This window comes from Habropoda laboriosa, unplaced genomic scaffold, assembly GCF_001263275.1.
Source record: "Habropoda laboriosa isolate 0110345459 unplaced genomic scaffold, ASM126327v1 scaffold33, whole genome shotgun sequence".
In the NCBI taxonomy this organism is placed as follows: domain Eukaryota; kingdom Metazoa; phylum Arthropoda; class Insecta; order Hymenoptera; family Apidae; genus Habropoda; species Habropoda laboriosa.
This window is the reverse complement of record NW_017100187.1, coordinates 2,432,510-2,446,819: the sequence shown is the minus strand read 5'-3', so window position 1 is coordinate 2,446,819 and position 14,310 is coordinate 2,432,510. Positions and strand designations below refer to the sequence as shown.

At 41.6% G+C, this 14,310-nt stretch overlaps 1 protein-coding gene across 2 annotated transcripts; it reads left to right on the top strand.

Moving 5' to 3' along the window:
- The first annotated feature begins 9,099 nt into the window (after window positions 1-9,099).
- LOC108579564 (carotenoid isomerooxygenase) lies at window positions 9,100-14,125 on the top strand. Of its 2 annotated transcripts, none has more exons than XM_017943136.1 (10): window positions 9,100-9,239; window positions 10,739-10,995; window positions 11,478-11,624; window positions 11,689-11,830; window positions 11,919-12,069; window positions 12,614-12,843; window positions 12,911-13,093; window positions 13,185-13,625; window positions 13,683-13,781; window positions 13,858-14,125. In XM_017943136.1, exons 1-10 carry the CDS (start codon window positions 9,162-9,164, stop codon window positions 14,026-14,028), a joined length of 1,899 nt encoding a protein of 632 aa, XP_017798625.1. In that variant the 5' UTR covers window positions 9,100-9,161; the 3' UTR covers window positions 14,029-14,125. The 2 variants fall into 2 exon arrangements, with proteins under 2 accessions (XP_017798625.1, XP_017798623.1); XM_017943134.1 differs by lacking the exon at window positions 9,100-9,239 and adding an exon at window positions 10,114-10,474.
- The last annotated feature ends 185 nt before the right edge of the window (window positions 14,126-14,310 follow it).

The window sequence follows — 14,310 nt, the reverse complement described above, 5'->3', positions numbered from 1 at the left end:
CGATCGAAACTTTCCACGTAACAATCGTAATCAGTTTACCAGGAGAAATCACTATTTTACCGAGAAACATCCATAGGTCGTTCTATATTCCCTACCTGTTGGATCGTTTGCTAACCGCACGGACCATATTTAGACGAGCCCCTGAACTTTAACAGCGCGTTATCGACCAGTTCACCTGCTCTACAAGGGAAGCGACGAACGAACCAATTTGGATCATCCTCGATTCTCCGGGATTCTCCACCCTTGAAATTCGTCTTCGATTAAACGACGTGATGAAAATTCACGAAAGAACGTTCTCGTTCGGTACTTACCCGCACTCGTCCGTAAAAGTCTGATAATTCTGGTTCCTGGGCATGTTGACGAAGGACTGAACACGTTTGCGGGTTGTTGCGGCCGATTTAACGATTCTCGGTGGTTTATCGGGGCTGCTGTCACGAGTTTGCTCATATCAAGCTGCAGTCATGTGCCTCCTACGTCTTGTTTTATTTAATTTCGCTTATTTTCACTACAATCCTTCGTCGCAATGGTGACGGCAACCGCGGAAAATCGAACGATCCGAATACGCGCTTGACGATTTATCTCAAATTCTTCGACGATGGTTCGAGGTATCGTCGTTCAAATTTCAGGTACACGAACGAACATTCGTGGCAATCTTAAAGAATACACTCGATCTTTCTATTTCAAACGAAATTTCCTCACTTTCACCTGTACGTTGTTTCACTCGTTAAACGCTTCTTACAGTTACTATCTGTTTATCGATGCACTCTTATCGACGATACAGATACTAAACAACGCGTGATTCAACCGGTAGATTATACGAGTATATAGGACAGAAATTCAGAATTTTTATTCAAAGAAATTCCAATCCACTTCCTTAATTTTCTATCGCAGCGGACGTTAGCGTAACAAGAAAGAAGAAAGAGATGTACCGTCTGGAACGTTTCGAACTGGCGAGCAAACTGAATGTGGAAAGATCCGGAATTTAATTGAACCATGGAACCACGTTATTTACCCTGTTCAACTTATTTTTCGCTCGATTCACCGCTTATCGACATTACGGCGGACAGTGAATTGCCAATAGGAATCCTCAACTACGGGATAGTGAATTTTCTTATCTGGTTCTGTTTGGTTGCGACACCTCCAGAGCAACCAGTGTGAAAAAAAAAAGAAGAAATAATATGAGATCACGAGGAATTAATATTCAAACACCACGCGCACGGATTGTCGCGTGTTGCACAATCCTGTTGCACGCTGCAACGATGCACAACACCTATGTCCTTCTAGGTTACTCGCATAATTGACAAAGAAACAAATCGTCGTGTCTATCTTTCATTTTTTTTTTTTTTTTTTTTTTTTCAAGCGAAACAGTCTCGCTCCACTTAAAGAAATACGCATTCTCGACCGCCACGGAAAAATCTGTCTCGCGTACAAGTCCAACACCATGGGATCGATGGTAATTAATTAAATGAACAGCTCGTTACGGTTGTCGCGTGCTACGATTAATCAGCTCAGCTATGACACGTAACTCAACAGATCTACAAGCCTATTTTAACCCTTTGCACTCTCGGCATTTTTCGATGCAGTGAAATCTTTGAAAAGGAAAAATTTCGGTTTGAAAACATTTATTTACTTTTATCTCTCTCTTTTATCTACTTTTGCTTCGTTTTGATATAAATAAAACTTGAATGGAGTTACGGTGCGTATTATGAATAGCACCAGCAGAGTGCAAAGTGTTAAACGTTCCTATTTTATTCTCTTTCTTCCTAAGAACGAAAAAAAGGAAAAGAAAGAAGATACAAATAGAAAATATTCGCGGTGTTATTTGCCCTGGCTCGCCTGTCAAAAGCAATTATCATAATTAATGGGATAAAAAACGAGGAAGTCTCGCTAATGTACCGTAAGAAACCAGTACTATACGTACTCCGTTGATCTGCAAGTTAAATGGTAATTACAGATCGTTCAACTCTGTCTGTGAGTAAAATGCTCAAAATAAGTCTCCTTTCACTCTCCGCAATTCGAAGGTTGCAACTTTGCCCGTGTGAAAATCTTATCGATCTCGTTGATTATGTCTCCAGGTGTCCGTTTTAAGCAGGAACACGTATACGTAGGTGAAACTGGTGAAAGAATAGCCGAGAAATTGGTGGAAATCGTTGGGAATCGAGGATGATCGGAAGGTAGGATAAAAGTATCGCGGTTAGGCACGTTAACGGGGACACTGGACGAGCAGGTTTTCCCAAGAAACGGAAAACCACTCGAACGGTATACAAATGATCGCGCGATTTACGGTTCTCCGCTTCTCTCTCTCGTATATGTATGTATATCGTTGAAGACCAAGTTGGTCCACGATCGATCGACCTTTTGAACGCGCGCGGATCGCGGACTTTGATTTTACTGGCAGATACTAGGACTTGGAACTTTATTATTAACTCGTTTTTAACGCGGTTGCGTTTCACCTGTTATATTTGAAACAACGACGGCGAGGCAAACAGGAAGCGTTCTGAAATTTTATTACACATGGTAAAACACAAACTTTGGAATGTTGCCGCCGCCGAAGCTTATGCAAGTTTCGAACTCACGTTTCGTTCGATAGAAGGTTCTTCTTAAAAGACACCTCTACATAGATATTGGGTTGTCCGGAAAGTTCGTAGCGCAATTTAAACCATCGTATCTCTGTTTCTAATTGACATAGTAAGAAAAGTTACCGCTCAAATTATTCGTAAGATGAACAGGGATGGATAGAAGTCGAACTATGTTCTCTGCAGTGGAGCTCTGCCGCAGAAAATATAGTTCGCTTTAGGAGTAACTTTAGGGGTACATCGGACAATTAGAAACAATTCCAGAAGACCCGATATAATTCACAAGGAAGCAAGTGAATCCGATCGATTGATCTATCGTGATCCGGAGTTGAGAAGTCACGTATGGTACGCATGCTGAGGAATCGGATCTTGTCTAATCGAACAATCAAATCAGCAGGATAATGGCACGTCGCCGTGCTGGCTCGCAGACCTTATCCAACAATTTATGCGAACCGATCGGGTTTAACATATATCGCGAGAATATTTCAGGGACCCGAGTCACGCGTCGAGACTGTGGAAAATTACGGAAAAGGTGTTATTTGCACAGCAATGCCCGATCTCGGTTATATCGATCCTAATCGAACGAATGGTATATATGTACATACGTAGTGTGCAGAAGTGCCGAACGCGACTCACGAGATCTGATAACGCTCTACGAGATTCTCTCGTGACTTGACTAATGAGTCACGTGCGCCTCGAGAACGCTTTTGAAAAGAAAAAAGAAGAGATACCACCGATTGATCGGGACAAATTCTATTATTTGCTCGGGGCAGAGGTGCGAGAGGAGGTAGGTTTGTTAGAGATCCGTCGTGAAATATTGACAGGAGGGATTCACGTTGGCTCGCTGAGAATAGAAGACAACGTTTATAAATACAAACGAGGGAATCCAATTGAATCGGGCATCGATTTCAACCAACGATCTAGTACAAATTCTATCCAAAGTACGCAACTTTATCGTAGAAACTATACCTATATATAAGCAGACGGGTTCGGATGACAGAGTTAATAACATGAGGCGAGCAATAATGGAGAATTGAAAGACACATAAAAGAGCGTTTAATTAATCAAGTGTTTAGCTCTGCACCTTCGGTGGAACGCGAACTCTGCCCTCAATTAGAACTCGTATCAACGAGTATACAGCAGCCCTAGAGAAACGTCACATTTTTCCGTATTTCTCTCGCAACGTTTCAGCTATTCTGCTCGGCGCAATCGAAGAATTCTCGATCGGAGGACGATTCTCTAATAGGAACAACGTCGAGAGGGTTGTTCGATTTACGACGGGTTTACACGGCGAAGCGGCGTGTTCTTGATAAGTGGTGGAAAAAGAACCCCGGTACAAATACGTTTATCAGCTGCTGCAGAGGATATCGATATCACAACTGGGCGGTAGTATCGTCTCCTTTCCTTTCTTCGTCTTTCCTGTACGGTCATGCTTGATAACGGCGACTGACAACTGTACAGATTCCTCTCAACTGTACGCATTTTCCGAGCATCTTTCCGAAGAAAAGCGTTCCTAACCGTGTTCGCGAGCGCGTTAAGTAATCGCGGTAATATCGTTACAACGGATGCAACGTTGAAAGCCGAGGGAAGATATCGCGGCAAATACATATTGCCATAGATAAACGAAAGTGGATGGCACGATAACTATATTACTCTTCTCGCCGGTATACATATACATTTGACTTGAAACGAACGTTACGATAACATCCGATCAGATCTTTCTCGGCTCTTGTAGAATTGTTCAGAGCGCCGTGATAATTCTATTATCCGTCGATTTTTACGTCAACATGGTGCACGTGATTATCATGTTGTTTCGTTAACACGATTAGACCAGAGAGACACAGGGAGCATGATCGATCTCCTCTACTACCTGTCGTCGATCTTCTTGTAGAACAATATTTGCCGAGATCAGCCTTCGGTGAAACGCTGATTCGTTCTAGTTGCGAACGTTTTATTTCTTCTTTCCTTCTTTTTAACGTAGCGTAATTTTAATTTCGCGCGTTAGTCGTTCTACGCGTGAATCAGTTCCTCGCGTTATCGTCGAACATAAGGCAATATCGTCCGGCATTCTAACTTCGACGTGAACGGTGTTCGTAAACAACGGGGATAGCGATCGTTCTCTTGGGAACAGTGTTTTAACAACCGGGAGTCTGTGACGAATCATGTGAAAAGGTCTCGTCACATGATCTGCTTCCAGGGAGAGGCGTGTATGCGTCACCAGCGTAGATTAGGATGTCACATAACGTGTGACGATTCTGTCTCACATCCTTGATAATTGTTTCTGCGGTGTAAACAACGCTGTTACAATTTATTTTTTCGCCGTTCAATTGACAAAAACTGCGTTTCCTGGCGGAGGAGCTTCTGACAGCAACGTTAAAAACGACTAGAAATCAGGTAAACAGTATTGAACAATCCAAGAACAGTGGAAGATTCTTATTTTTCCTAAACGGTGGTCAGGTGATAAGAAGATTTGAAGACGAATTTAAAAAAAAAAAGGACATGAAACGACCTCTTCTTTGTCACGTTCTCCAGACGTTCGACGAGACGATAAAGAATGGTAAAAATCAGGTAAAACGTGTTGAAGAATAGTTGCAAGAATAGTGGAAGACTCTTCGACGACCAATTTCCACAGATACGAGTAATATTTTTCCTGAACGGTGGTCAGGTGACAAGAAACGATCTCTTCTTTGTCACGTTTTTCATCGACGAGACGGTAAACAACGGAAAAGCACGATTTATGTAGAATGAAAGGGTTAAGTTAGGTAATACCTCTGGATTAACATCGGCTCTGTTTGTTTGCTCGAGCACGACGTACGTAGAACAAGCTTCTCGTTGAGACTTGAACAGCGTTAAATTAGATCGACGCGTAATCGTGTTCCCGCTAGATATGCAGCATTGAAAAATCGAGCTAAAATTAAAGCCAACGCTCGTTATTTCGGATAGGACGACAGATGGTAGGCGGCTTCTGTTTTTCACGGAAAGCTTGTTTTTTATTTAACTATTCACTCTTTTTTTCCCGCCTTACGAAATGTACACGTGCAATATTTTACGAAACAATTAGAACGAACACAATGTGCCGCGTAAGCAGGAAACCTGTCGAAAATAACTTTGCGCGTTGTTGAAACAACTGATTCGGACGTTTGCAAACGAGTAAAAGAACGCTTCGTCAACGTAGCTTTATGAATCAACAATATTAAGGTGGTTAATGAACCTAACGCAAATATCTGCTTCCTTCTACCTGAATTAATTCAATCCCCACAACCTGTTCAGAATGCTCTGGCAAATCTGAACCACATATGGTGCACAAGTGTGTTCCTCGTCATTCCGCGACACACAGTGAAAAATAGATGGTTCCGTGTATCGCAAGTCTGATTATAAAAAGGAACAAAAAGGTGTTAGTCGATAAAGTCGACCGAGAGATGGATTACGCAATCGGTTAAATATGCCAGCGCGCATCTGAATAGGAAAATGTGTTTGAAATGTATTTAAAGAATTATAGCGCGACTCTGGTGTCTTACGGAGTTACGTAAATCGGCTGACCATCGGGAAAATTGGCATCTGAAACGTGTGTAACGCGAGTTTTCGATTTTCCTCGCTTTTCCTTTCCCTATTCACCGGTGAATATTCATCGAATATGCCTCGTGAATACAGTTTTACAAACCAGTTGCTACAAATGTCTAAATCGCCTGCGCTCGCTCAGATAAGATATACAAATCAGAACCCGGCCAGTAATGTACCTAATTTGCAAATTAACCTTGTTCCTTGGTGGAAAAAGAGCAAAAAGATATTACTATCGTGTGATTACCGACCAATGCAGTTTTCTTTTTTCCCTTATTTGTTGCTTTCGATTTTATCGCCACGTGCATAAAGACCGATATGTTATTCGGAATTTCGTGAACGTAATGCAGTGGCGTACAGTTACGCTTATTTTTCGACTAACAGTTCTGCTATCTTTACGTTGTATAACTCTGATGAATAGCATCCGACTTCTCGTGAAAAAAAATCTTCCTCGTCGAGGATTATCGCCGAGTGTTTAGTGGAAGAAACCATCGACGCGTGGCGAAGTACGAGAGTGCATTCCACTTGCTATAATTAACCTCTTCTTCGAATTTTGTCCCCGAAATGCATGCAGGCCGGTGTTGAGATTGGTCAGTTACCTTTAATTATAAACTGGCAAAGGTGCGGTAGCCTCGGGGCACATCTGCTAATCGAAACACTTGAACGTTCAGTCTCCATCTGAAACACGAAGGTCAATCCTCGAGTTAGAACGACGAAATTCACTTGGTCGCGAATATGTAACATACTTCAACGATCAAATTAGAACAACGAAGGAAGCACTTGTGTCTTCCTCGCTACGGAAGAAGTAGGTAAATGTCCGAACCAATCGAATCGTTCGCGCGCTCAGTGTCAATATTGCCATTATCTCGGCCTTGACCTACGCGCTTCCGATCTTACCACGCGTTTCTGGTTATTTTACGCTTCAGAAAGAGAACAAGAAAAAAAAAAGGAAAGAAAAAGAAACGCGAAAGTGTGAATGGAAATTGGTGGAAAACCGAGAGAAACTCATGGTATCGTGATTCTAACGGTATCTAACATCTTGATAGAATCTCATAATAATCCCCCTAAATTAAAACGGATGAAAGTTCGAGAATGTTGCATGTGCTTTCTACACGGTTGCCGGAGATAACTCGATTTTATTGTCTTTGTTCGTAGTAACGGGCCACTCGCATAACGTACTATATACCTCTCGCCTCAAGCACGTGACGAGCACGTGGTACGGGCGTGTGGGCACCGTTTCGCTTAGAAGTGCACGTATCGCTCCCTGGACGAGGCGAACTTACGCGAGCAATGGGCGATGTGTCACGCAGAACGCTCGACCCGCTAGTTAGGCGTGCACGCAAGCACGTAGAAAACAAACGTCCACCGCACAACACACCCATCTCTTCTTCTTACCACTGACAACAAAATTTTCGCAAATTGTATCTCTATCTCCGTACACATTCGAGATCCATAAGCAAACATTTCACAAGAGATTTTCCTTCTCTATTTCGTTCAACATGTGGACTGATAAACAAGTACCATTTTCGTTGTATCACTAAAAATAGAATCTTCCGTTTAACGATAATCATTCTTCACAAGCCGTCGTAACAATGAACGTGTTGAATAAATTCAAACGAGTACATACGACTGAAAACTAATTATCTCCGATGAGTTTTCGTTTATCTATACCCGTTGACATCACTGCCGGGGCAAACTCTATTGGAGAAAGTGTAATTCGCCAGAATGATCCACGGATGATCGTTACAGCTCAGGGTACAAATTCCGTGAATAACGGTGGTATAATTTTTATCGGAAAAAATAATCAATTAGTATTTTACGATCGGGTGACACGTAGTTTGTTCGAATAAAGTGACAGTTTACGTTCACCTGTTCAGCTTTCTATCACGATAAGTAGCAATTTTTCACTTGTTGCCTCGAAGAGATGTCTATCGATGAGCGATGATCGTATAAATTTAGAAATGCACCGTTTATCACGATCCGATATCGTTCGTGTTATCTTGTCCTCGCTACAGTTACCTTCAAACTTCCCTCTTTCTCATTCTCGCACGGTTCGCGCTTCTTTAAACGTCCTCTTTATTTCAATTCCTTCCTCGTTCGGTTAATTAACTGATGCTGAGTAACTAACGACTAAAAACAAAGTTTACTGGATGCAGAATAAACGAGGAATCAAGGCTGTTCTGATCTTCCTTATCGTCTCGATCGTAAACGATTATAACCACACAAGAATATTATTTAACACAAAAATATTCAACATTTCTTTAACGATGGAAATCTCTTTTTCTTTTTTATCCACGAAACAAGTGTTTTTTAGTAAACGAATTTCGATTTATTTTTATGATACTTCGGTCGAAAACAATTCCAAAGTATCAGCCATTAACCTATAATTGTTTACCGCATCGTCGATGCTGCTGTTTAAAGGCGACCACGCGTAGTTCACGCGGCAACATGCATACACTTCGAATGCTAATTCAACGGAGAAACGACAGGTGATACTGAAAAGATGGTCGCTGAATAAATTAGCTTCTAAGTAGTGGGATAGAATTATTGTCACTTCACTATTCGTACCTACCACTTGAACAATACGAACGTCAGAAATCTTTCCTGACATCTCGAACCTTCGAGAGAAAAATACGATCCTACGACAATTGCATTACGGCGGTAAATAATTGATACGTTAAGAATATACACAATTTTCTATGACAAATAAACGAAAGAAAACGATCCTCGTATATGACTGCAATTCGGGACGGATTGAGAATCGATACTTTTTCGCGATACCAATGTTGAAACAGTAAAACAGTAAGAAATTTAGCACGCGGGGGAAAATATTCTCTCACGATCGCCTTGAAAATGAATCAACCAGAATTTCTGGCTTGCACATTGTACATCGTTTGACAACAGCATGTTCCGCGAATAATTTTGGCTATCGACCAAAACGCGGCGAAGTAACTGCAAACTCGGCCAAATGGACGAGTTTTTCACTGAGTTTCTCGCACGAACATAATCTCGAGTGTACGCGACACAATGTCAGAGTTTCTTAAGAACTCGACTGACCTAGAAAGGCCAACCATTCTGGACCGCAGCATCGCCACCTTGTTCCCGGTAAAAGAGACGTGATATAGTGTTGTTACCTGTCGAAAAAGATGGTTGCAACAGTGACGTGTTTTCTACCATCGAATCTCGAACGTCAGCCATAAAGCATCCTTTGATAAAAGCCTCTTCTTACCACCGAATTTTTCCCTGCACTTGGAATATATCACACGAGTAATCGAACATTATCTCCACGATGCAAGGTCGATAAAGAATATCTCTCGTATCGTTCGAGAAATTTTCTCGATGCAATTGTTTTGTTTCATTGTGCACGGAGGGAAAATATCTCTCTCGACGAAGAATGTATACCTAATCTATTGCGCAATCAGGAATCTATCTAGGAGAATAGTTACCGTACCGGGATTACTGGAAAAGTGTGTTTTCATTCATCTTGCTCCCGGTTTGTAATTATTTCACCGTGTTCCTTCTGCTCCTTGACATATATAATTCACCATGGACGCACATTCACCACCATATTAATTCGAAAAAAAATCGAACGCCACATGGCTAGCGACGCAGTAGTCACCTGGCGAAAAATCCGGGAACTAACTCTATCGAATCGTACTCAATCGTCGGTAACACGAACAACGACGTTTTCTACAGAATTAATAAAAATAAAATAATATATTTAAAAAAAAATAAAATATGTTCTGAAAAATTTTTCTCCAATTTCATCGAATCAGACCCCACTTGAAATGCAACTACGAGATACAATTTTCATTAGTCGTCGTGCAGAAAGGTGTCACGTGCCAATTAACCACGTGCACCGACGAGTGCAAGGGTTAAAGAAAAGGGTGAAATGCACGTGTCTGATTGTGGGGCTTCGAGCAACCGGTGACGATAATTGGATCACGGTTCGAACTATATTTTAAGGTCAGCAGATTATCGGAACAATGTCATTCTTTCCTCGAAGCCCCGAGAGAAACGATGGATTTCACCCACAAACGAGTGTACGAGATACTATCATCAATTCTTCGCCCGCTTATAAGAGAATCCGCGGAAGAAGACACCGAGGATGAGACATAATAAGTTGTCAACTTCCGACACACGCCCCTCCAAGTTCATTAAAATTACTCAGTGACCGTGAAAGAAAAAGTTTATTCTCGATGTTCCATCGGAGTGCCGGGATGAAGTCGTCGAGATTCGGTAGATCGCGATCGGAAAATGATTTTACCACCGTGAAATTGCACGAAATCGACGATCTGTTGTATGGGAAACGTATGAAACTGTCGAAGACGTCGTTTCGCGTAAGTGATCATAGCGAGTCACGCTAAAACCTTCATTACTCCATCAATCCAAGCAATTTTTCACTTAATACCGTTCCAAGTTTCCAACAGTGAAATACCCATCTTTTCAGCAATACATATCCCAATCAGCTTCGTGCGGTATCGATCGATTAGAAAAAACTTGAACCGTAAAATAATTGAAAGAAAAAAAAAAGAAAAGAATTGATAGATTTCTTAAACTTTTTATGGTTCAAGTTCTTTTAATTCTGTAAATAACTGTGATAGCTGAACGACGTAGTCGAAGAGTGTATAAAGACCACCGAAAATGGATCAGAAGAGAAGGGATATTATTTTCCGAACTGCGACTCTTCCGTCTGGACGAGATCGTGCAAAAGGGAAGTGATAGAACCGATATCCGGCGAGGTAACAGGCAAGATACCCACCTGGTTGAAAGGAACATTGCTGAGGAACGGTCCAGGCTGTCTAGAAGTCGGCGAATACAATTTCAACCACCTGTTCGATAGTTCAGCTTTATTGCACCGGTACGTCTGTAACAAAGAGTGGAATTGTCGGTAGGATATGCTTGAAGAATTTAGATATCACTTACATTTTAGATATCAAGATTTTAATCATCTAGTAGCGATACCGAATACCGATTTATCAGTGAACAACTGAAACTGACGTAAGAAATGTAACATTAACGAAGGAATTACAAAGAAAGTTTAATTAAAATCATTTTTTCTATAAGATCTCCTATTCAGAAAATTTGGATATCCAGATATCTATGTCACTGTTAAAGGGTTGACATTATCCTTCCGTTTTTTCTAAGCGAAATATTCACCGCGTGTAACCCAGACCTTGAATTAATTAGCCACCGTTGACGAAACAGCGTTACGTTAAGTGTAATCGATCACGGCTTCCGGAAGCCTTACATCATACGAACACCGACCACAATTACGAAAGCTTAGAAACTTCTTCGGGGAATAACGAAATGAATTTTTTCCACGTGTTTCTAAAACGACAGATTCGCTATTGCCAATGGAAAAGTGAGTTATCAGTGTAGATTCGTTCAGACCGACGTCTACAAAAAGAACAACGCAGCTCGGAGAATAGTTGTGACCGAATTCGGCACGAAAGCAGTACCGGATCCTTGCAAAAGCATTTTCCAAAGGTAGCAATTTCCTGCTTTTCTTGAAATATCGACGAATTTTAATCAATTTTTAAATTCTCTCTAGGGTTGCAGCGGTGTTTAAACCTGGCGACCATTCAGATAACTCGATGATTTCGGTCTATCCATTCTGCGACGAGTATTATACATTCGCGGAGTCAGCGGTGATTCATCGTATCGATCCGGAAACTTTGGAGACCAAAGGCAAAGTACGTGATTTTCATTATTCACGCTGTTCGCCGATAAATTATCCAGCGAAATGTTCATCATTTTCTTCGTCGATTTTTCCACTCATAGGTGAATGTGTCCGATTACGTTGGAATCGTCAATCACACGTCTCACCCTCACGTGATGAACGATGGTACAGTTTACAATATGGGCATGAGCGTGACTCCACGAGGACCTATGTACAACGTCGTTTGTTTCTCACCCAGCCAGATTATCGTTGGTTAGAAGAATCCTCTGAATATTCTAGATATTGTCCGGTCGCGTAGCCCACCGGCCAGTAAAGAGCCACAAACCAATAAAACAGTCCTTTCCAGCCTTCTTCCTAGCCCCTAACAAATTCCTCTCCTACCGTAAACAAGTTCAACACGCATCCTGGTCATCTTTACTATCTCTTTCCCCTTTCCGGATTTTCCCCAAATTATTTCAACCTTTGCAAGCCACCTTCACCCTCACGTTCTCCTAATATCCAATAACATATCCGCATTTCTCGATTCCTTCCTTCCACCATCTTTGGCTTCCAACCAATCAACACACACACACACACACACCGGGGTAATATATTCGAACGCATAACTCTAGAATAGACGATTGAAAAACATTCCGACCAAGGGACACGTTATTCACCATCCCCACACCATCTATTAGAATTTCGCCCTTCCGGCAACGATACCACTCGCGTTCGAGATCAAACAATTTTCGTGCCGCGAGTCGAGCATCCTACAGATATTTTAGATGTCATGTAATAATTCGTTGATTTTTGTCAGACGATTCAGGGGAAGAGAAGGAGTTATCCATGTTTGAACAGGCAACGATCGTCGCTAGCGTTCCATCCAGGTGGCTGTTGAATCCTTCCTACATGCACACCTTTGGAATCACCGAGAATTACTTTATAATCGTGGAACAACCATTGGCGGTGTCTCTGACCACGGTAATATCATGCAAAGTGAAGCAACAACCGATGCGCGCCGCTTTAAAGTGGCACGAGAAGGAAAACGTAAGTGAAGTTAAAGGATATTTCACGAATTTTCCTTGTCTCTGATCGATCATTTCTATCGTTACAGACACTGATACACGTGGTTTCGAGGGAAACAGGATTGCTGGAAAGAACGTTCATCTGTGAACCGTTCTTCTATCTTCATATTATCAATCAATTCGAAACGCGTGATCGTGATTACGTGGTAGTGGATATTTGTTGCTATCGCGATTCGAAAATGTTGGATTGTATGTTCGTCGACGCGATGAAGGTGGTGTAGAATTGGTTTTTCTTTCGGTGAAATTAAAACACCGGCTAGAAATAGAGAATATCAGGTGGAATAATTTTGTTAACGATTGCAGAACTTGCATAAGAATCCTGACTATGCCAAGATGTTTCGAGGTAGACCTCTGAGGTTCGTGTTACCGATGAAACGTCCGCAATCGGACGTGCCATTGGAGCATAATTTGATCACGGTAAAAACGGTGAACCAGGGTCTGGAGGCTTTCCAATACGATTCTGTTAGATATGAAAATAAGTCTGATTCGAAGTTCATCGACGAGTCGAGCTTGAACGATACTCCTGTTAAAGCTAATCGAGATAAGAGGAACGATTATAAGAATGTTCTTCAGCGAAGAGCGGCTGCTCATAGACTTCCGGATGGCAATGTCTTCGTGAAACCGGAACTTCTTTGCGATTTGGGTTGCGAAACACCGCGACTTAATTACGATTCTTATCTTGGAAGAGAGTATCGATACTTTTACGCTATCTCTAGCGACGTCGACTTGGAGAATCCTGGAACGGTAACTGCATTCTTGTTTCTCGCAGAAATTTCACGCGTTTACCGATGAATTTTCTAGATCATCAAAGTGGACATTCTGGAGAAAACGAGGAAAACTTGGTGCGAGAAGAACGTTTATCCGAGCGAGCCAATTTTCGTAGCAGACCCTAATGGAAAGGTGAGAGAGAAGAAAGGAATTTGGATTTAGTGTATTGTTTTAGCTTTACATCGGTTCGTATTTTTGTTCTTTTCAGAATGAAGACGACGGCGTGATTCTAAGCTCTATCGTGTGGTGTGATAAAGAGACGCGCGCTGGTCTGCTGATTCTAGACAGCGTGACTCTTACGGAAATCGCGAGAGCCACCTTCGACACTCCTGGCCCGGTGCCAAAGTGCTTACATGGCTGGTTTACCTTGGAAAAGTAAAATAAACTGGGGCTCGAAATTGATCATCGTCGGATCTTTGGTTGTTCGATGTGAAAACGTGATATTTTCGATCAGTATTATACGAACATCCTTGATTATCTACATATATATTCTTTCAACTGTTTCCCAATTTTTTTCGCTCGATCGATAAATATGTTAAACGGTACGAGTAATTTGGGGCATCCGTGATAATTAAAGAAGGATATCAATGGTAAAATAATATGTATATAATATAATAAATTATTTAATGTCTTCTTCCGATTGTACAGTAAATGTACGTTA

Excerpts from the sequence above, each read along its gene's own strand:
- LOC108579564 (XM_017943134.1), top strand. The coding sequence starts at position 10,334 with ATGTTCCATCGGAGTGCCGGGATGAAGTCGTCGAGATTCGGTAGATCG. Across the intron at positions 12,070-12,613 it reads ACCCAGCCAGATTATCGTTG|ACGATTCAGGGGAAGAGAAG; the intron begins GTTAGAAGAATC and ends GATTTTTGTCAG. Across the intron at positions 12,844-12,910 it reads AGTGGCACGAGAAGGAAAAC|ACACTGATACACGTGGTTTC; the intron begins GTAAGTGAAGTT and ends CTATCGTTACAG.